Source organism: Abramis brama (assembly GCF_963993115.1).
Source record: "Abramis brama genome assembly, chromosome: 3".
NCBI classification, from domain to species: domain Eukaryota; kingdom Metazoa; phylum Chordata; class Actinopteri; order Cypriniformes; family Leuciscidae; genus Abramis; species Abramis brama.
The window spans coordinates 23,425,095-23,446,954 of record NC_139965.1 but is presented as its reverse complement, the minus strand read 5'-3'; the positions used below and the strand labels follow the sequence as shown (position 1 = coordinate 23,446,954).

Below are 21,860 nucleotides of genomic sequence, written 5' to 3'. Positions count from 1 at the left end.
ATGCTGAAAATTCAGCCTTACCATCACAGGAATAAATTACATTTTAAAATATATTGAAAATTTTTGATAAAATACATTCAGCATTGGGAAGCATAAGAGGCTTTCAAATACAAAAAAAAAAATAATTCAACAATTTTATTTTTCAATTTTTGGGGAATATTTTGTGCATCTCGCCTTTTAGTATTGTGTTTTTAAGATGCCATGTCAAAAGGCAAGATATTCCCTTTTGAAAAACAGTCCTTTCCTTTAAAACTTAAAGTTTTACTGATTTTGAAAATATGTAGTTTTGCACATCCCTAGACAGGACAGGATTCCCTTCCTCCTAGTCTAGCGAATCAGATACCCTGGCTGACCACCGAATAACCCCACCTCCAAGGCCCCCCCTACGGTAATTCCAAAACAAATGGCGATGGCTAAACCAGATGCTATCGAGCTTAGACTGAGACTAAGACAACACACACAATGAACTGGAACTTGTCTTAGAGCTTAACTGCGTTCCAGACCTTAATCAGATTGGTTCTTGTGAGGTTTAGATTTTTGCAAAATATGACAATGAACCAAGTGAAGACCATTGTCTTAACTGTGGAGAGAAAAGCCATCAAAATAATCATCCCATGACGACATTGTTGGGAAATGCTTTCAAACCCTCCATTTGGAACGACACTCCATTATCACACCATAACCACTTTTAATAATTTATAAAACTGCAACTGATGCATCAACCCATTTACAGCATCTTTGTATTAGAGCGTCTTATAATGACTTGCATCATTTCCTGGAAGACTGTAATCACGCAATCTCCATCATATCTTTTCGGCCAAGTGGAACGTTGGAAGCTTGTAACCGGTTTGGTCTGTATCTGTAACTACTCTCAGTAGTTTGGAGAGAAGTGATGCTCCTATGTGAAAAGCACAGGACGGGGGGTATCTCTTCATTCCCCTCCGCAAAGGGAATGTTCCACAGGCCTGCCAGCTCCTCCTGACAACATAACCCTCTTCCCAGTCTCTCTCCTGTCCGTCAGAGTCCTGACACCAGCGACTGAGAGCCAGACATAATCACTGCTCAGCATGAAGTCACGGACTGCTTTCCAGAAGACGCATAACTCTGTAATGACCAGGACTGTGAGCCATTAAGGATGGGTTGTACCCAAGTTCAAGGACCAAAGCATTGATTTGGGAGATACTGGGATAAATATCTGTCAGATAATTGTTTGGCACAAAAAAATGTTTCAGGTTGCCATATATTTCATTGATTAACATAGTTTGAAATACTTTTTTTACTTCTTTTTTTTACTTCTATTTTTTTTTTATTGCTTTTGTGGTGTTTCCTAAATTAAACAATGATTAAAATCAATTCTGCAATATGTGATTTCATGCAGAAACATTGCACCGTTTTCCCAGAGAACATGAATGTGCAATTCAGATCAATGCAGCCGAAAAGTCGTAATGTTCAGTGTGAAATGTGATCGTCTCTAGGGGTCAGATGAGACTTGAGAAAGGGCCATTGACCTTGTCTTTGTGAGACTGGCTGGAGTTGACTGCAGAGTAGCCAAGACTTTCCCACACTCACAGCTGCTGCTGATGAGCTGAGCCGTGAGGGGCGTTAGCCTGCACTGACGTCAGCTCCCTGACACCCACTGGGACACATTCATCTCTGCTACACACACACTCTTGCTACCATCCATGATCGGGCTCTCCTAAAGCACCACATTTATCTCATCATTGAATACATAAGGATCTCATCATTGTGTACACGGTGTTTTTGCTGGCATAAGTTTTTAATATTAGTCTTGGTATTTTTATTGCTCCTTTTCGAAGGGTTTTGTGAATCCTTAATTGTTTACTTAGCACCCCCTGGGATTTTAAGATCATGTATTTTGATAGGCTGTATTTAATTATTTATTGGGTGTAACCATCGTAAGATTCTAAAGTATTTAATTCATAAAAAAATGCAGCACAAACAGTTATATTGTGAAATATTATTACAATTTAAAATAACTAATTTCTATTTTAATATATTTCAAATGTAATTTTTTCCTGTGGTGGCAAAGCTGAATTTTCAGCATCATTGCTCCAGTCTCCACCAGTGTCACATGATCCTTAATGCTTAATGGTTTTGTGAAAATGACGCTACATTTATTTGAAATATGTGTACTGTTTTTACTGACTTTACTGTCACTTTTGATCAATTTAATGCATCCTTGCTGAATCAAAGTATTAACATTATTATTAGTAGTATTATTATTATTATTATTATATACTATTGTTTCTTGTTAATTCATGTTTGGTCATAATACATCAACTAATACACCTTGATACAACTTAAAATATTAACAATGTATTTGTGTGTAAACATTATGAATAAATACTGTAGAAATATCATATACTGTCTATAATTGCTCTATTGCATTACATATTATTAACAAATAGAAGCTTATTGTAATGTGTTACCGAAAAGAGCTTTCAAAACCAGCTTACAGTAACTACATGCTTGTCATTTCTTGTGTTGTATATCAGGCCATTGCTTCATTGTCCTTGATCGCAGATCATGCAGTATTTGCCTATGAAAAAACTTCACCCAACTGTTTGCTGTATTTTAATCAATTAAAACAGGTTTCTCATTTTCATAAAATCATGACGTACTGACTGGTGTTTTCCCGCTCTGTCTCTACACCCGTGTCTCTGCATGTAAGGTGATACGTGTTCATCAGTGGTTGGTTTGTTGTTCTGCTTCACTGGCTGGTCTGTTGTGTGTTGATGAAGCTCTTGACTGGCTCTGTTGCTTTTATGATGCTGTTTGTGTTTGGCCAGCCCTGGTTGGCCTCTTGCTTTCGGATGGTGTGTGCAGTTATTTAGCCACTCAACTGAGATTCGCTCAAACACAAACATACAATGCTCTTATACTCTCTGTCTCACACCTCATCACTTTGATACTCTCATAATGACAGTGTAGTGCAAATCCTTTTTCTTTATTCTTCTTTTTTGTTGACTGCTTTTTTTTTTTTTTTTTTTTTCGTTGTCAGCACAGATCCCACATCATTTGTGTTAGCTTCGGGTTTACGTAAAAAGTATGATCACTTTGACCTTATGTAGGTGAATGTCTGCAGACTAGAGTCTATTTCGAGTGAACTACTTCAGTGTTGTAATGCACATACTATACGACATATTTCCCACAATGCACCTGCGGGTTATCGGTTTAAAAAAAAAACAGCACTCTCTTTTTGCCTGCAGGGTCTGATTAAGTAGAGTCTATTTGTACACGTACATGTTGTCAGTGATGTGGTGATGATTATTTTTTTTGTCTAAATCGGTTCAGTTATAAATGTGTTAAATGCAATTCATGCTGACAGTGACTTAAATAGACCTCTGATAAGATGAGCATGTTTTCATTAAAAATTCAATTTTGCTTGTTAAACTATATTGGGTGTAACCATCGTAAGATTCTAAAGAAGAACAAAACTTTCATTAAAATAAAATAAAATAAAAAATACACTACTGTTCAAAGGTTTGGGGGCAGAATCTTTTTTTTTTAAAGAAATGAAATAGTTTTATTCTGCAAGGCTGCATTAAATTGATCAAACGTGACAGCAAAGACTATTTACATTTTTTACAAAACAATTCTATTTTAAATGGACTGTTCTATTGAATTTTCAATTCTTCAAAAAATCCTGAATTATTTTTTTTTAATCACAGGTTCCTCAAAAACAGTGTCGTTTTCAACAGTGGTATTATAAATGTTTCGTGAGCACCAAATCAGCATACAGTATTAGAATGATTTCTAAAGGATCATGTGACACTGAAGAATGGTGTAATAATGTTAAATTCAGCTTTGCCATCACATGAATAAATTGCATTGTAAAATATATTAAAATATAATGTTAATTTATATTGTAATAATATTTAACAATATTACTAGTTTTACTGTCATTTATCTAATAAATGAAAATTTTGTGAGCATAAGAGACTTCTTTGAAAAACACTTAATATAATTTGACTTTAGATCTTTATTAAGGCTAGGTCAAGTTGTCAAATGGTGTAATAATATGACTCAACAATATTCATAAATTATATTTGTAAAAAAAAAATACTTTTTACCTTTCAAAATGTTTTGGAAAACTTTTTTCTTTTAAATGGTTGTTGAGATTGTACACTAACATGTAGTGAAGGTAAGACAATATTCTTTTACTTTTTACAGGTGTTTACACCAGTTGCATTTCAAGTGTGCCTCATGTAACCACTTGTGATCAGATTTCAAGGGGATTTCATGACTACATACATCACTGACTATGTCAGAGTGTAGAAGGAAAATCTACATGGTGTTCCTCTCAAATGTACATGCATTTTAATCTAAAAAAAAAACAAAAAAACATGTTTTAAGTGGAATACAGGAGTATCTGTATTAAGTGAACCTTAGCTGTGCTTCATTTGATATGTGTCACGTCAACATCTGTCTTTAGTCTCGTGAAGTTATGTGTGTGTGTGTGTGTGTGTGTGTGTGTGTGTGTGTGTGTGCACTTTTCAAAATGTTCTTTTCTTTTAAAGCTTCATGCACCTGGTGAAAAAAAACAAAAACAAAAAACTTGTTTTGCTGTCTTTGATTGACAGGTATGTAGGCAGTCACATAACACTATTCAAAGGTTTGGGTTCTGTAAGATTTTGGAATGTTTTTGAAGTCTCTTATGTTCACCACGGCTGCATTTATTTGATCACAAATACCTTTGAAAGAAATATTGAAATATTGATTATTATTTTCTTTTTATATTTAATATATTTTATGTAATTTATTCCTGTGATGGCAAAGCTGAATTTTAGCATCATTACTCCAGTCTTCAGTGTCACATGATCGTTCAGAAATCATTCTGATATGCTGATTTGGTGCTCAAGAAACATTTATTATTATTATTATTTATAATGAATATTGAAAATGGTTATGCTGCTTAATATTTTTGTGGAAAACATAATACTGATGTCTTTAAAAAGAAAGTAGAAAAGTAGGTTATAAAAAGCATTTTTTTTTTTTTTTTTTTTAACAATGTAAAAGTCTTTACTATCACTTTTGATCAATTTAATGCATCCTTGCAGAATAAAAGTAATTCATTCCTTTTTCAAGATATCTTAATGACCTCAAATATATCAGGACGAATTAGTTGAAAATGCATGTATTTGTAATGTAATCACAAATGTACGAATGTGGTTTGAGAGATTGCCTCACAAAATGTTTTGAACCTCATTTACATCTGAGTTTAGTGCTGTTCACTTCACGAAAACAGATCTTAATAGTTAATGCAGGCGCACAGGGATCCAAATTTTGTAACAAATTCAAGGAAACAGGGTTATGAAACCAACCCCACCTTTATTGTTCTGGTAATCTCTGTTACGTCTGTGAAGTTTACTAGCTCAGCAGACCGTAAAGAACAAAAGTAGAGAGATTTGATAAGTAACTCTGTGACATTGTGGGGCGTTCAGAGGGTTTGAGCCTATGTTTGTGTAGATACCAATCTCTATGCCACATGGTTGATTTGATGGAAACGTATCTGACCAGTGGCCATTTGTGACCCTCAAAACTCTGTATTTGAGAGAGTGTTGACTCCTTAGCTTTTTCTGACACATCTCTCCTCCATCTATCTCCCGCCATCATGGTTGCCATGACGTTTGTGCTATTGTTTGCTGGCCTCTGTCAGGTTGCCATGGCAGTGCTTATTTGCCATACTAAATGTCTGATGGTGTTAAGCCGATGCTGACAGCTAACAGTGATCATCTCTGTATGATCAGTGAAACATCTTGAGTTGAGAGCAAAAGGCCATGAACTGTGTTGTTGACATCATAAGCAAATCCAGATCCAGGGATGGAATTGAGTCATTTAAACTCAAACGAGTCTTCATCTGTGTCTTGATGTGTATTCATTTGTTGTTGTGTTTTTATTTTTTTAATGTATTGACTCAGTTTGCAGTCTCACTCACAGGTGAGTGTTTCCATCAATTCCATCTGTTGCTCTCTGATCCTCGTGCGTGTCGGATAAGTAAAAGTCTGTGGTCATGTCTTTTGGACAGCTTTGAGTGCTGGTTTTAAAGATCAGAGCTGCTGGAAGTGACACATGACACGGCCAGCGCAGGTGCAAGCACTTCTGCTTCTCTGAGCCTCTTCTCTCACATGTCACCAGTACTCCCCCATGTGGTCAAACGCTGCTCTGCCATTCAGTTACAGTGACTTTCCGAGTTTAACATGGCGACCGCTCACACATGAGCCGTTGTTGGCCGAGAACTCTCTCGAACTCTGCTTGACTGATTATTTTAAGACTGTGACATGCCGCTGTTTTGATAATGAGGCTGAACTCTTGTTCATTTGTGCTTGCTTGGTTGTTAAAATATTTTTTTCCAACGTACCCTGAAAAGTTTTCCATATCCCCGAAAGAAAGGACTTTATCTCTCTTTATTGTTGTAAACGGAAGTAAACCAGACTCCTTGGTGCAGAAAATGTAAAAATAAATGGGTTATAAATCTCTTAATCTTAAACAACATTTTTCTAATTCTTGTAAAAGTATTATACATGAAGTCTTTCAATTAAAATGAGGCCATACAACTGCACGGAATATGTCCTTTTGAAAATTAATTTGTCACTCTGCAGCACTGCAAAAAATGCTATACGGTGATTTTCAAAAACGCATTTAAAACAGATAGCACCTAAAATATACATTCTCATATTCATTCATAGAATGTCAATTTTAACCAAAATATTGATTTTGGAAAAATAAATTAACTCTTTATTTTTTGTAACCTAGCCTAAAATGTCTCATATTTCATAAATTTGCTAAATGAAAAAAGTTATATTTAGCTGAATGCAATGCATAATGAAATCACATTTGATCAAATGTCTATTTAGTGTGTGAAGTGTGTGTTTTGTTTTGCCTTGTATTGTTGACTTGTTGTGCAAGTTTGCTTTGAAGTTTGGGCCTCTATATTTGGTGTGTAATGGATTAGTTCAATTTTCAAAGAATGAGTTTTAGTCTTTTTTTTTTATACAGTGTAACTGTAAAAGTGGCTTTGCTACTTCATGATAGCAGAAAACAGGCAGAGTTTGTGACCTATCTCAGTGATAGTGTTGTGGGACTTGGCTTCTGTTGGGTGACTTTCCTCTGAGCCTGTGAGACAGATAACGTGGAAATGCAGTCAAATGACGTAGTTTGGCTAGATAAGATCTGTGAGCGCTATTGTTGACGTCTCATTGTGGTTAAAGTGGTTTTCTTTTCTTTTTTTTCTTTGCAAGCGCCAGAAAGGTTTTCGTTTAGCAGCTTTCTGCTCACAAAAAAGCGTTGCTCAGGTGTTGACAATTTTCACTCCCACATCAAACTGTTGTACAAACCAATACTTAGAAAAGTGTTTATTTTTTAAATGCTTATAGGAACGTCAGCAACATAAAAATAACTCATTTAACTGCTTCTTTGTCTTAACTTTCCATAGGTTTTGTGCAGGGTGGCAGTTGTGAAAGAAATGTGCTTTAAAGAGCCTTTGTTTTTTGTCCTTTTAGATGATCCTGTGGGACTGGGACCTGAAACAATGGTACAAGCCGCAATATCAGGTCAGTACTGCTCATGTTTAGCTTTTAACTAATCTGTGTATTTCAACACACACACACACACACACACACACACGCACACGCACATATATATATATAGTATTTTATTATTTTATTTGTATATTACATTATTAAATTTATATTTATTTGTGTGCAAGATTTATTTTATGCTTTTTTATACAGCAGGATAATTATTATAATTGAAACTAAACCCATAAAATTACTTATAAAATATAAAAAACAATATTTTATTTCAGCTAGTTGATTTTCATTCAGATTAACTTGATGAACTGAAAAAAAAGAATACTAAAATAAAAAACTATATAGACACACTTAAAAACCTAAAACTTGTAAAAATGACAAACACACAACAAAATGACTAAAACTAATTAATATTACAGTGAAAACAGAAAATCTAATTCAAAATATTAATTAAAACTAATATAGTATCTCATCAATGATCCTACAATGGCACTGATGTAAAGTCAGGAATAAGAGTGTAATCTGTGTAGTCAGTCACATACATACTTTCTGTCTGAAAGACCCTTATATCGTCCATCTGAGGACCGTTTTTAGCCTGTTAGCATGCTGAGGCCTGTAGCCCCTCCATCTGCCCGCTGCTCATTACTGCGGCTGACCTGCGAGTGGATAACCCTCATCCTGGCTCACATAAAGCTTGCCAAATGACGTCAAAGCCTGGAGGAAGTGCTCGCTGTGCACTTTTACCACACATGTGAGAACGCACACGCGCGGGTCGCAGCAGTGCTTCCACTCTACTTTATTACTTTCATCAGAACCACCCCCTTCAAAAAAATTATGTAGGTTTGAATTAAATACAATCAATAAAATGAGCTCAGCATGTACGCACAAGGCCAAAGATGGATTAAAACTAGCTGAGTTTATAGATACACCCAGAGTTCTTCCTGCAATATCATTATGAACGGTTCCTTTTTTCCGCTGAGTGGATATCATCAAAAACGGTCTCTGCTACTTGGCTAGATTTATCAAATGGATGGCTCCGGGAATGAGTCATTCTTTGCTACAGTTTACTACTCGCACAAGTCTGGAGCAGTGGGATGGCCTTCCTGTTGTTTAAACAGTAAAGCATGGTGCTTGCATGAATGCATGAATTGATCAAATGTGCAGCCTGAATGCAATGTATGGAAAAAAACGTTAACACTTTGGTTTAGGGTCCAATTCTCACTATTAACTAGTTGCTTATTTGCATGCATCTTTGTAGGATATTGGCTGTGTATAAAGCACACATTATTCTCCTCTTAATCCTACCCAATACCTAAACTTAACAAATACCTTACTAACTATTAATAAGCATTAATTAGGAGTTTATTGAGGGAAAAGTCATAGTTAATAGTAAATAGTGAGAATTGGACTGTAATCTAAAGTGTGACTGAAAAAACGTTGCCAAATGTCAATGTTTGAAATCTCACTACTTCTAAATTACCACAAGGAGGCAGTATAAGTCCCATAAACAGATAAGTGTGAGGTAAATTGCTGCTTAATTTTTGCATTCTATGGATGTTGTAATATGTGCTCTGTGTGTGCTTAGGGTGCAGTGAGTGGGAATGGCGTGGATCTATCTGTGATAAACGAGGCCAGGAACCTGGTCTCAGACCTGCTGATGGACCATTCTCTCTCACCCCACGTCCTCTCCTCACTGCGCAGCGTCAGCAGCCTCATGGGAACTTTCTCTGGGTCCTGCCGACCACGGGTCAACCCCTTCACACCCTTCCCCGGCTTCTACCCCTGTGCTGAGATAGAAGACCCCTCAGAGAGATTAGAGAGAAAGACACTGAAGGTAGGTGAGCAGCAGTGTTGGGGAAGAGACTCTGAAACTACAAGTTACTCATAATTTGAAGTAGTTCAGGTCAAGCTGCACTTTTGGAAAAGTAGACATTAGCAGAATGTAGCTTCTATATTGAAGCTACTCAAGGGCCAATAGTTACATATATAGATATAAACGTATATAATGATTATAATTAATAAATAAGAACACTAACTATAACAATAGGTGCCTGTGCATCTTTGGTACTTGGCCCCTAATTATAATGAATATAACTGAATGTATTTTTCTATGCACTGGTATTATGGCCAATACTAGTAAGCTGATAATTATATACATGTCGTGGCCGATAACCGACAAAAAGACTATACAATTATTATAATTTTTTTACAGTTTGTCAAAATAAATTACATTTGAAATACTAAAAAGTAAAATCAGTTGTTTTAAATGCTTTTAGGCATCACATTATAAAATGTACTATATGATAAATGGATGTTCATTATGAGTTTTGCACTTATTAGTGTTACATCGTTAATGCATTTAAAATAGTCCTTTTAGTCTGAGGAAATATGGGAAATTAGAATGCACAATTAAATTTAGAATATCGGCCATTATATATCCAGTATGGACTGATACCATTAAATAAAAAAATGTTATGTCAGCTGAAAACTCGTATGGTTCAAATATACACTACTATTCAGTTTTGGGTCAGTATGAATAAAAAAGAAAAGAAATGAATACTTTTTATTCAGAAAGGTCACCGAAATAAAAAATCTATTTTAAATTATTTCAATTTCAAATAAATGCTGCTCTTTTAGTGGTCTTTTCTTCAAAGAATCCTGAAGATTAAAAAAAAAATCACTGGTTCTACAAATATTTTTCTGAAGGATAATGTGACACTGAAGACTGGAGTAATGTCTGAAAAATAAGCTTTTCCATCACAGGAATGAGTTACATTTCAAAATAAATTATATTTTTTGAAATTATTTTGAATTGTAGTAATGTTTCACAGTAATAATTTAGTATTTTGAAATATTGCCTCAACTTAGGGCTAAGTGCACAATACCATGGGACATTAGGATGGTTGCTGGTTCGATCCCTGCAAGTAGTAATCCATGAGCCATCACTGTTGTGCCCTTGAGCACAGTTGTTTCCTAGGTAGCTCCAAAGGGATTTTCTCTGTAACAGGTTTACTGTAAGTCACGTCTGCTTATTGAGTACTTACTAAACGACTGTGTACTTTCAGGGTCTGAGCAGCAGGAACAGTCTCCCTACCCCTCAGCTGAGGCGCAGTTCAGCCTCTTCTTCTCTGCCCCCAATGGAGTCTGCCTCCTCACGCTGGGAACGAACCAATGGAAAGAGATCTCTCTCTGAGCTCAGCAGGTCAGGCCTCACGACTACACTTTTTACAGACCTTAGTGTACTCTCTGTACTCCTCTAGGGCGGACAAGGACAGGAACACAAGTAGTCGTCACCAAATGTGATTATAATATCATGAAATGTTTTTATAAGGCAATAGTTTTAAGATTTTATTTGGACAATGTGCTTTCTGTAATTGTACTGCTTGTCCTCAAGGTGGCAGTGTTAAAAAGAAATTTGTCAGCAGCTGGTTTTAGAATCCCTAAAAGAAACTTCATCTAAAGTAAATTGACATCACTTGCCCCTTGCATAATTATTAAATATTTCAATTTATTAAATCACTTAATTGTGCTTTCAGCTCTCAATCAAAGTGTAGTAATCTCAGCTTTGTTTTAGTTAACACATTTTGCAATGTTAAAATGAATTGGACAGATTTTCTCCCATACTTAGCACTGGGCCTAAACATAGGTGACTTGACTTCTATACTTTTTTTTCCCCTTACAGCCAGAGTTGTGTTTCTAATGGGCCCAACAGCAACTTGCTGACTATACCTAAACAGAGATCATCCTCCGTCACCCTCTCCTACGGCCACACTGTACCCAGAAGACCAGGTCAGCACCAACCAAGAGTGAAATAACCTTCCCTTCATATAATTTTTTGTACAAAAAAATATATGAGATTAGTCAGGCTGATTTAGATGGCTTTATTGCAACAGCTGTATCCTCTTGTTGGCCAATGACAAACAAGAATGTCTTAGCAGATGTTTAAAAAAAAAAAAAACTTACTATGCAACACCTGAGCCAAGGTCTTTGAAATCTAATTTCAAAATCTAAGTTTTTTTTCTTTTTTTTAAGTCTATATTATAATGTATAGTCTACATTTATGTATTCTACATATAAGTCAATCTAAAGAGTTTTAATAGTATGTGGTGTAACCCTTAAGTAAAAAAAAAGGTTTATAAATGTATAATGACACATAATGACCCAAACACACATGCACAAGGGTCCTTTCTACTTGTTTTGTTGCAGGTCAACAAAATGGCTACCTGTACAGTATGTTGATTACACATAATTTATTTAATTGGACAGACAAGCAATGATAATAGATTATTGCCAACATTTCTTTTTCAAGAATTTCAGTATGTTTCAGTATGTTAATGAGACCTTTACAGACCTTTAGCAGTCTCTGTACAATTACACCACCTTGACTTAAAGCCCACAGATATTCTGAAATGGACAAATATGTTTATCATAGCAGTCCTTCTGATTATTTCTGTATATATCACTTCTTTTTTTTGTGAATAACTTAGTAGATTTCTTTTTCTCATATATATATATATATATATATTTAGGTGCTTCTCCCAGCCTGAGCCCCGTCAATTCCCCAAGTCACAGTCTCTCTGCTGCTTCCGGCTCGTCTCTGGTCACACGCTCTCCGGTGGAGTTCCCAGACACTGCTGATTTCCTCACCAAGCCTAGTGTCAACCTGCACAAACCGCTGGGCTACACGCTGAGCTCACCTGATTTCCAGCAACCGTATCGAGGTCATGTCTCGGCCCCCTTGTGCACCAGGTACTGTAACTTCTAGAACCCTTTCCCTATTCTCTCTGACGAGTAGACCAATGAAGCTGCACCTTATAAGATAAATAATTAATTGTATTTTTTTAGTTGTGGCAGACAGATGCTGAAAGGTGTGGCCAATGTGGAAATGGGTGAGGGCCATCATCCAACAGCCAATGAGATGCAAAGAACACGCTCAGGTAAAGTTATTAAGCTATTTCAGGTATATATAGGAATATAGTCATTCCTGAGTCCATCCTTTGGTTTAACGCTCAAAATGATGCTTTTGCTTGCTTGTTTAGCTGAAGTAGCAGAGTATGGTGGGGAAAACCTGATCCGAGAGGAGAGCGTGGAGGCTGAGTCTCAGGAGGAAAGGACTCCAGACACAGTGGAGGAGAAGCTAAATAGCCAGACCGAGGAAGAGGAACAGACCTCCAGTACAGAGCAGACCTCATTGGACTCTGAGGTAAAGCGCACACACGGTGAACTGCACTTTATCCCCACATGGTTTCATTATATTAATGTCTAAAACATTGCCTCAGGAACTGAAATCAAGATCCAGTGTTGCTTGTGGACAAGTAATTTTAATTTATTAAGTGCTGTTTCGCCTTAGAAAGCCCCACAAGAGAAGAGCTTTTCTTTCACGTAACCTCAAATGCCCTCATCTCGATTCCACCACTCTCCCGCTCCTTTTATTGGCAAATCTGGCAGTTGTTAAAGTGGCCAGCTGTTGAACAAGCCGAGCTGAGTTTAGAAGAAGAGTGCTTATTTGCATTCCCATACTTTTACATTGTTATGTGGTTGCTGGATTTATAGCTGTGGCTCTTGAATGGATCTCTCCTCAAACCCTCGGTTTATTGTTCTGCTCAAAGGGGTCTACAGTGTGAGGACGACATCAATTTAGCTGACTTAGTAAAATATTTTCGTTGTTATCTCTGGGAAAGTGGCCAGGCATGACTTTTTCTGTAAGACTAAGCTGAGATTACTGCAAAACCTTCTACCTTCTGTCTGCTGACTGTGATTGATCTCTGGCAGGGAAATGAGGAGTTCAGGTTGGACTCTATGTTGGTGGAGCATGAAGCACTCATGGAAAAGATCAACACCTGGAACTTCCAGATCTTTGAGCTGATGGACATTACGGGAGGGAAGACTGGCAGGATTCTCAGCTATGTTAGTGCTTTGTAATTGCAAATATTAAGCCCAGCATTAAAAAAATCCTATTGACATGATGAAGCTAATGAAATGCCTGAGTTCTGGAAATCAGCATTAGTCAAAGTGAGAGTTTTTTCATCACTTTGGTGGAAAACATGGTTCTCTTTTAGATAATTAAAACCATTCCCGTTTCATTAAATCCAACCAATTACACACTTTTATTGTCTGATCTGATGTGAATGGCATTTCATAGATTTAGCTGGATGTAATGCTAGTGGTCTCTCTCAGCACTGCGTGCCAATAAACATGAATCTGCAGGGACTCAATGGCTCACTGCTTGTCTTGTCTTAATGAAGTTCTGTTTGTTACATTCTCTCAGGTGGCGTACACTTTGTTCCAGGACACGGGTCTGTTCGAAATCTTCAAAATCCCTGTGCGGGAATTCATGACGTACTTTTGCGCTCTGGAGAACGGCTATCGTGATATCCCCTGTGAGGAAAAAAAAATCTTGTTAAAGTTAAACTTGAAAACTGGGCTAGAATTGTTCCAGTATTTCTCAAATTGGACCACAGTGCAGATTTGTGTCATGTGAAACTGAGAACGGTTGGAAATTATTCCAGCGAAGCGTTAATGTGTTGTTTTATCTGCTCTCCACTCAGATCACAACCGGGTCCATGCCACCGACGTCCTTCATGCAGTGTGGTATCTTACCACCCAGCCAATCCCAGGATTTCAGCAGATCCATAATGAGCATGTCACAGGAAGTGATACAGGTACAACTGTGCTCTCATACTCCATTACAGTTTTGCCATCAAGAAACTTTGAGGTATGTGAGTGTTACTGAGGTGGGGTGGTATAGTGGACTGGTATCTGAAAGGTTGTAGGTTCAAATCCCACAATGACCGATTCATGGTCTACCATCATTGTGCCCTTGAATAAGGTACTGGATGAAACTTTAATATAGGGTACATGATGGACAGATTCAGGTTAGAGCATCTGTTTCCTCAGTTAGGTCTCTAATTATATTTAGCATAGCTCCTGATCCATTAGAAATAAATTAGAGGCCGTTGCTCGGTCTTCGTTATTCCAGCCAGCGGCGCAAATGCTGTCCGATTAGAAATCGTCTGTTGTGATTGAGATCTGAGGTGGCTGCTGGCTCAGCATGTCCGGGGCTTATTTTAAGTCTGCTGATGGCCCTTGTAATTTCTCAAATGGAGTTCACTCTGACTCACTCTGCTGCTGTTCCACGCAGGAGCCATCTCTGGCAAGCAGAGGTGTTGAATCACACCGAGACCAGTGACTTCACTAGCTGGCTCAAGTACAGAGTTACAAAATATTCCAAAATCTTTGGGAAAGAGATGGTGGAGTATTTGGTTTGCTGTAAAAACAGTCAGCTTAATTGCAGCCTTTTGGCGTGTTTGATTCTTTTATTTCATTAGGCCGTGTGTCCACCAAAGCGTTTTTAGCCAGCTGAAAACGCTAGGCGCTCTGCTGAAAACGCCTAGCTGTGAGCGCTTGAGAGCGTTTTGGCAGCATTGCGGGTTTTTTTCAGTTGAGACTAGGGCTGTCACTTTATGTTCGAAAATCGATTGCACAGTCGATCGGACCAACCAACGCAAGTTTCGAAAACTAAAATAGGGAATCGATTTTAATGGTCTTTTCTCGGAGCGCGTCCAGCTCGTCACGATATGCCCGCAGCGAACGTGCGTCACACAGCAACTGCAGGCTCTGACAAACACGCATAACAGCAAATTATACTTCTGCATAATGTGTCTCTTTTTACAACAAAACTGTGAATTCTGCCGGTATGCAGACAGTCTCATGCATTCAGATACAGATTCGGGCTACAGTCTACAATCGCCGATGTAGGCGAAATTTGTTTGACATTTCTAATCGTAAACACAGCTATGTTGAAGCCTGCAGTAATGTTTTTCATTGATGTTATGGCAGTCCACTCTGCTTATTGTTTTTCGAGAATGTTGCACTCCTGTTTGTCATTGTGCACGAAACTTCACGCCAATAAATCATCAGGAATATTTGCTCACTTGTGCGCGTCTCAAGCGCCCTCTTAACGTTCGTCCTAATGCCTGTTAGTTGTCCGTGGATTTGCCCATATTTGGCGTTTAAAATGGAAACGTCTTTAGACATGGAAAATCGATTTTACAATCGATTCAATGAACATTTATGTCTCAAAAATCGAACAGGATTTTTTCACAAAAGTGACAGCCCTAGTTGAGACACGTTGCTTGTTATGATACGGAATATCCGCGAAAGTGTTACTAGTATCTCATTTCACACATATTTTGTTTCTGTGTTGATTCTATATTAAAATGTCGATACAATGTAATGTATTTTCTCTGGCTCTTGTTTTAAATGATTTTGTTCTGTTATTATGCTTGTTGTTGTCATCTGTTGACGTTGTACAAGCAGAATGTGGCGGTTGGTCGGTGCCCCTCCCGCCATTGTGATTGGATGGTTGGGTAAAAAGTGACAGTGATGAGCGCTGCGTTTTACCCAAAGTTGAACATTCTTCAACTCTCGGCGACCTGTAAAAAACGCCGAGCGCTCGGCGCTTTAGTGTGAAAAAAACGCTCAGCACCTCGCTACGCTCATGGCGTTTTAAAAACGCGGCGCTCCCATTGAAAACAATTGAAAAAACACGCCAGCCGCGTGAAAAAAAACGCTTTGGTGGACACACGGCCTTAGTGATGTTTAAGGCCTATGCACTCCAATTTTGAATTGGCAACACAGAACACATGCTTGAATATAAACAAATAATAAACTGACCTGTTTCTTTTTTGCCAAGTTTTTTCATTTGCTGAACATATTTCATATAGTTTATATATATAGTATTATATTAATATAGTCATTTAGTTATATAGGTTTTTTTTTCTTCCAGTATCGGTCTATATTGGATATGTTTGGCCAAATTGCACATGCCCATTTCCCCTGGTTTTTCCATAGATTACTTTTTCTGTCATCTAAAACTCACTTAAAGATAATCTTTAAAAACACTAATAATTTAAACTTTTAAATGTAATCTTATACAGCAAAGGAAATTTTGATTTCATTTTGAAATCTGCTTATTATAATGTTGTGATGTCTAAATTCACTTACAGCATTAAAGAAATTGAATTTTCAGTATTATTATTGGCTAATCACGTGATCATTTTCACCATTCAAAATGTGACTTATCGGCTAATTCACATTTTTAAAACAAAGCAAGCTGCGTGTGTCAACTAGGTGGTGTAAGATACTGTATTGATTTAGGAATGGACTGTCACCTGGAATGGATGTGTAATAGTGTTTCATCACTGGTTTTACATGGTCATTTTTTATTATTTTTTTAGATTCGGACAGTGGAATTTCCCCAGGTAGGGTGGCATATGCCACGTCCAAAAGCTCCTTGTTTGCGGATGACAGTTATGGCTGTCTGGCCTGGAATGTCCCTGCGCTGGAACTCATGGCACTATATGTAGCAGCTGCTATGCATGACTATGATCACCCTGGTCGCACAAATGCCTTTCTCGTAGCCACTAACGCTCCTCAGGTTAGTAAAAGAACAATCTTTTTTTCTTTTTTCTTTTTGCAGTTTAGAAGAACTATGGATTTTGTATAGTTAAATTCGTTCTGAATAGCTTATGAACACAGTTTTGTTTATCGAGTTTTCACACTGTTGTGTCAAGAAGTGAAGCCAGCCTTTTATCAGAAGCATATGATTTTATGAGCATGGAACTTCTCGACTCATGCACACTGTTACTCTCTTCTTCTCTCTTTCTTTCCCTGTTTCCATCTCACCACACACACACACACACACACACACACACACACACACACACACACACACACACACACACACACTCTCTCACACAGGCGGTGTTGTATAATGACCGTTCGGTTTTGGAGAACCACCATGCAGCCTCTGCCTGGAGCCTGTTTCTTTCCCAGCCTGAGTTCAACTTCCTGTGCAGCTTGGACCATGTTGAGTTTAAGCGCTTTCGGTTCCTAGTGATCGAGGCCATCCTCGCTACAGACCTGAAGAAGCACTTTGACTTCCTAGCAGAGTTTAATTCTAAGGTAGGTAGTAGGGGTGCACTGATATGGTATCAATAACCAATATCAATAATCAGTAACGAGCACAACAGCTTGTTGTGGCCCAATACCAATAAATACAATTTACATTTTGGTTAAATCATCATACAGATCAGTCATTGGAAAGGCCTCAGCTAGTATACTTGTTTCATTTGCAAACTACGGTAATTATCTTAATGTAAAATGGCACATATGTATTAGAACAGAAAACATCCTTGTGTTCAAAAAACAGATGGATAGAGTAACAGAGTGAAACAATTTCTGTTATTCCACTTTTGGTTTTAATGATAATTTTATTTTTGCGAATAATACTTTGGCTGCCATACATCTTGCATCCTCTAGTCAGTAGTGTAAATTGTGCTCATTTATTATCAATTATTATGGGAGCTCAATTAATTAATAGCAGTTGTTATTATTATCAATGTGGAAAACAGTTTTTGCTTCTTAATATTTTGTGGAAACCATGATGCTTTTTTTCCAGATACTTTGAATAGAAAGTTCAAAAGAACAGCATTTTTTTTTTTTTATAGAAACATTTTGTAACATTTTAAATGTCTTTACTCACTTAAAGTAAAGGTCACTTTTGATCAATTTAATGCATCCTTGTTGAATAAAATATAGTTTTTTTTATCCAAGCTTTTGAACGGTAGTGTAACACGGTTTACACAAAAATATTAAGCAAAAACTTTTCAAAATTGATTATAAGAAAAAAAAAATTCTTTAGCACTAAATCAACATAAAAGAGATTTCAGAAGGATCATGTGACACTGAAAACTGGATCAGTGGCTGCTGACAATTCAGCTCTGTCATCACAGGAATAAAGTAAAATAAAATATATTCAAATAATTTTAAATAATAATTTTAAATTGTAATAATATTTAACAATATTACTTTTTACTGTATTTTTGATTACATAAATACAGCTTTGGTGAGCTTTAGACTTTTTTCAAAAACATGAAAAAATCGTCATTACCTGTCTACTGCAGAAAATGGTGCTTTCTTATGGTTAATCCTCTGATTGATATTTTTCTTTTTTCAGGTTAATGATGTGAATAGTCCAGGCGTCGACTGGACTAATGAAAATGACAGGTTGTTAGTGTGCCAAGTGTGCATTAAGCTGGCAGATATCAATGGGCCAGCCAAAGACCGCAGCCTTCACCTCAAATGGACAGAGGGTATCGTCAATGAGTTTTATGAGCAGGTATGTCCTATTCACTTTATTACACAACTTCAACTGCGGCAACATGAGTTCAACATTTGTGCGTTTTTGCATTTCTGTCTTTATAGGGTGACGAGGAAGCCAGTCTAGGATTACCCATCAGTCCTTTCATGGACCGCTCAGCACCACAGTTAGCAAAGCTGCAGGAGTCTTTTATCACGCACATCGTTGGGCCTCTTTGTAACTCCTATGATGCTGCAGGCCTGCTGCCAGGATACTGGATTGATGAGGAAGGCTCCGACGATGAAGAGGACACAGAAGACATTGAAACGGAAGATGAAGAGCTGGATGAGGATCTTGAACCAAGTATGGCTATACACTTGTGCTCATAAGCAGTGTTGGGGGTAATGCATTACCAGTTACACAAGTTACGTAATCAGATTACTTTTCAAGTAACTAGTAAAGTAATGCATTACTTACAGATTTACAACATAATATGTGAGTTACTTTATTATTAACAATAAACAAGCCAGAATGTGAACATGAATACATGTGACAAATTCAATATCCCAACTCAACCTCCCTCTCCCATCCTGCTTAACCATGTGGTCTCTTTACAATGGGATACATACTAGGTAGATAATATCACAGAAAAAAACAAAGTCACAGGGATTATGAAAAATAAATTACAGGAATACAAAAAAAACGGATAAGGTGGTAGGGTATTTACTCTCGAGTCCTGGTCATTGTTATGTGCAACATACTTGGAAATCTTCTCAGCAGCTATAGTCCAGATCTTTAATGTAGAGGATGTTGAGGAATTTTGTGCAAAATTCACCCGAGCCGTGGATATTTCTAACATTATAATGTCCCGGAGTTGTGTCAACCACTTGTTAATATCCAGGGTGTGTGGTGGGAGCCAGTATTGGCCAAAATAGAATTGTCTTTCAGTCGGGGTTCAGCAGTATAGAAAAGTCAATCGTTTTTGATAAGGCTCAGTCCAAAATTTATAAAGTAGAAGTCAAAACGATGTCTTTTAAGTGGCATCCAATATTTTTTGTGACAGAAGTTGCAATGAATCAGTTGGTGAATAGGATTCCTAGATGAGGTGAAAATATTGCCCCATACTCTTCCCCAATCCATGATTACCTCCTCTAGTTCCGCTCACACAGTTCTTGAAAGGTTAACATGCATTCAGGACCAGAAATATATTTCAGCATATAAATGTCCTATTGCGTCCAGCCTCTGGAGAAAAATGGTGCACTTCCCGAACTAATATTATTATTATTATACCAGATAGGTGTATGGGTGTGCCAAATATAAGAGTTATGAATGCATTGTTCCTTCGGTTTAATGTTAACTATTGTGTTGGCCTTTTGGACCAAAGGCTTGCATACATTTTTTGCTGTTCAACCCAGAGAACAGAATGTCTGGTTTGCCTGCTAAGCTCTCTATCTCTCTCCAAGGAACCCTGGAAAGTGGGTTGAGCCAAACCTTAATGCATTTTATTTGAAAGGCCCTATGGTACAATTCAAAATTCGGGAGCACTTATGTTTTGCATGTAGAAATTTCTTAAATTTAAGTCAAATTTAAATCAGGATTCAGGAGTAAGTGCAGAGGCGTTGTGTGCGCTGTGTGAACATGACGGTTATTGTAGTTCTAGACTAAACGTGAGCATGCATTTACTCATCTCACCTGCACAAAAACAGATAGAGTATTCCTTAAAATGAATAAGAATAGTGAAATACAAACTCAGAATATTATGCAAACCTGCAGCAATGAAATATTTTACATAATACAAAATATGAAGCAAACATGCGTTTGCTTCAGCCCGAGGTTTATTCATTTCACTTTTGGTGTGAAAGGGCCTTTTCACAAAAAATAGAACTTTTGTTACTTTTTCTTTCCAGCCCAGGTGAGAAAAAGTAATGCAAACGTAACATAATGCAATAATTTCCATAAAAAGTAACTAAGTAAAGCAATTAACACAATATTGTAAGGCATTACTTTTAAAAGTAACTTTCACCGACACTGCTCATAAGTTTACATAGCTCTTGTAGAATCTGTAATAATGAGAGAATGCTTTTTCCCCCAAATACTTCAGCTTAGATGTCGCACACACTAATTGTGTTTTCCTTACAGAGAGGAGGAAGGGTCGACGTCGGTTGTTCTGCAACATCATGCAGCACTTAACAGAGAACCACAAGGTGTGGAAGAAGACCATCGAAGAAGAGGAGAAGGCCAAAGAGCTGGAGACACAGCAGCAGCAATCCGAGAGCCCCAGCCTTCCTCCATCCACCTCTTCCTCCGATGACATTCAGGTCATCCAAGAGGAGACAGAGGAGGAGGAAAGGCAGTAGCAAGAGGAGAAGCTCAAGAAATGAAGCTCATTGAGGGGCTTAAACGGAGGGGGTGACCCCTCCCTCTCCTTCACCTACACAAACACACACATTGACACCCAGAGGAAGACCCTAGCGGATCTCCCCATGCTGAAATTCGTCACTGTGCCGACACTCTGAAGCTAATGCAGTTCACATTGTGTTGAAAAAAAGGCCTTACTACTGTGAGAGGACCCTTTGGTGGGAACCCCACTCCTATGCACTTTCACCCCATGGAGAATCAGCGGAGAACGAACAGAGCTTTGAAGAAGCAGAATCGTGTTATGAGATTAAAACAAGACAGAGAAGAAAACAGGCAGGGGAGAATCGTGCCATCCATGGTTACCTGGCTGTGATGCTGCCTTCAACGTAGAGCTCTTATCTCTCCCGTAGGTACTTAAGTCAAATAGGACACGAAAAAAGACTCTGGAAAAAAAACAAGAGACATAATTGACACCCGTTACCAAAGCGAACAGTTCAAAAACATAAAGACTACAACTGATGCCTTTTCAGGCTCAGTGTCAGGAAGCATAACTCAAAATGTGCCTGTCTGAACTTTAAATATATATATATATATATATATATATATATATATATATATATATATATATATATATAGTTTGTTTTTATTTTTCTTGTGGTCCAGAAAATGGGCTATGTATCCTGCACTGTATGTGCAGTCCCCAATTCATGCTGGCGACATAAAACACTGTATTACTGAACCGAGTCACTAGGACTAAGTGGAAATGCTGACATTTTTGACTGAAAAATGACCTGACTTCTGCATCG

At 37.5% G+C, this 21,860-nt stretch overlaps 1 protein-coding gene across 1 annotated transcript in view; it reads left to right on the top strand.

Moving 5' to 3' along the window:
* Positions 1–21,550, top strand: part of pde3b (phosphodiesterase 3B) — a 51,719-nt gene extending 30,169 nt beyond the window's left edge. Inside the window, exons 2-16 of the mRNA XM_084107831.1 lie at positions 7,524–7,574; positions 9,139–9,387; positions 10,619–10,755; positions 11,236–11,342; positions 12,083–12,302; positions 12,399–12,490; positions 12,593–12,756; positions 13,326–13,460; positions 13,822–13,933; positions 14,102–14,215; positions 16,793–16,992; positions 17,316–17,519; positions 18,574–18,735; positions 18,822–19,059; positions 20,836–21,550. Coding sequence (XP_083963957.1) covers positions 7,524–7,574; positions 9,139–9,387; positions 10,619–10,755; positions 11,236–11,342; positions 12,083–12,302; positions 12,399–12,490; positions 12,593–12,756; positions 13,326–13,460; positions 13,822–13,933; positions 14,102–14,215; positions 16,793–16,992; positions 17,316–17,519; positions 18,574–18,735; positions 18,822–19,059; positions 20,836–21,053 — 2,403 coding nt within the window. The 3' untranslated portion in view covers positions 21,054–21,550. The remainder of the gene's footprint in view (positions 1–7,523; positions 7,575–9,138; positions 9,388–10,618; positions 10,756–11,235; positions 11,343–12,082; positions 12,303–12,398; positions 12,491–12,592; positions 12,757–13,325; positions 13,461–13,821; positions 13,934–14,101; positions 14,216–16,792; positions 16,993–17,315; positions 17,520–18,573; positions 18,736–18,821; positions 19,060–20,835) is intronic.
* Positions 21,551–21,860: the final 310 nt, after the last annotated feature.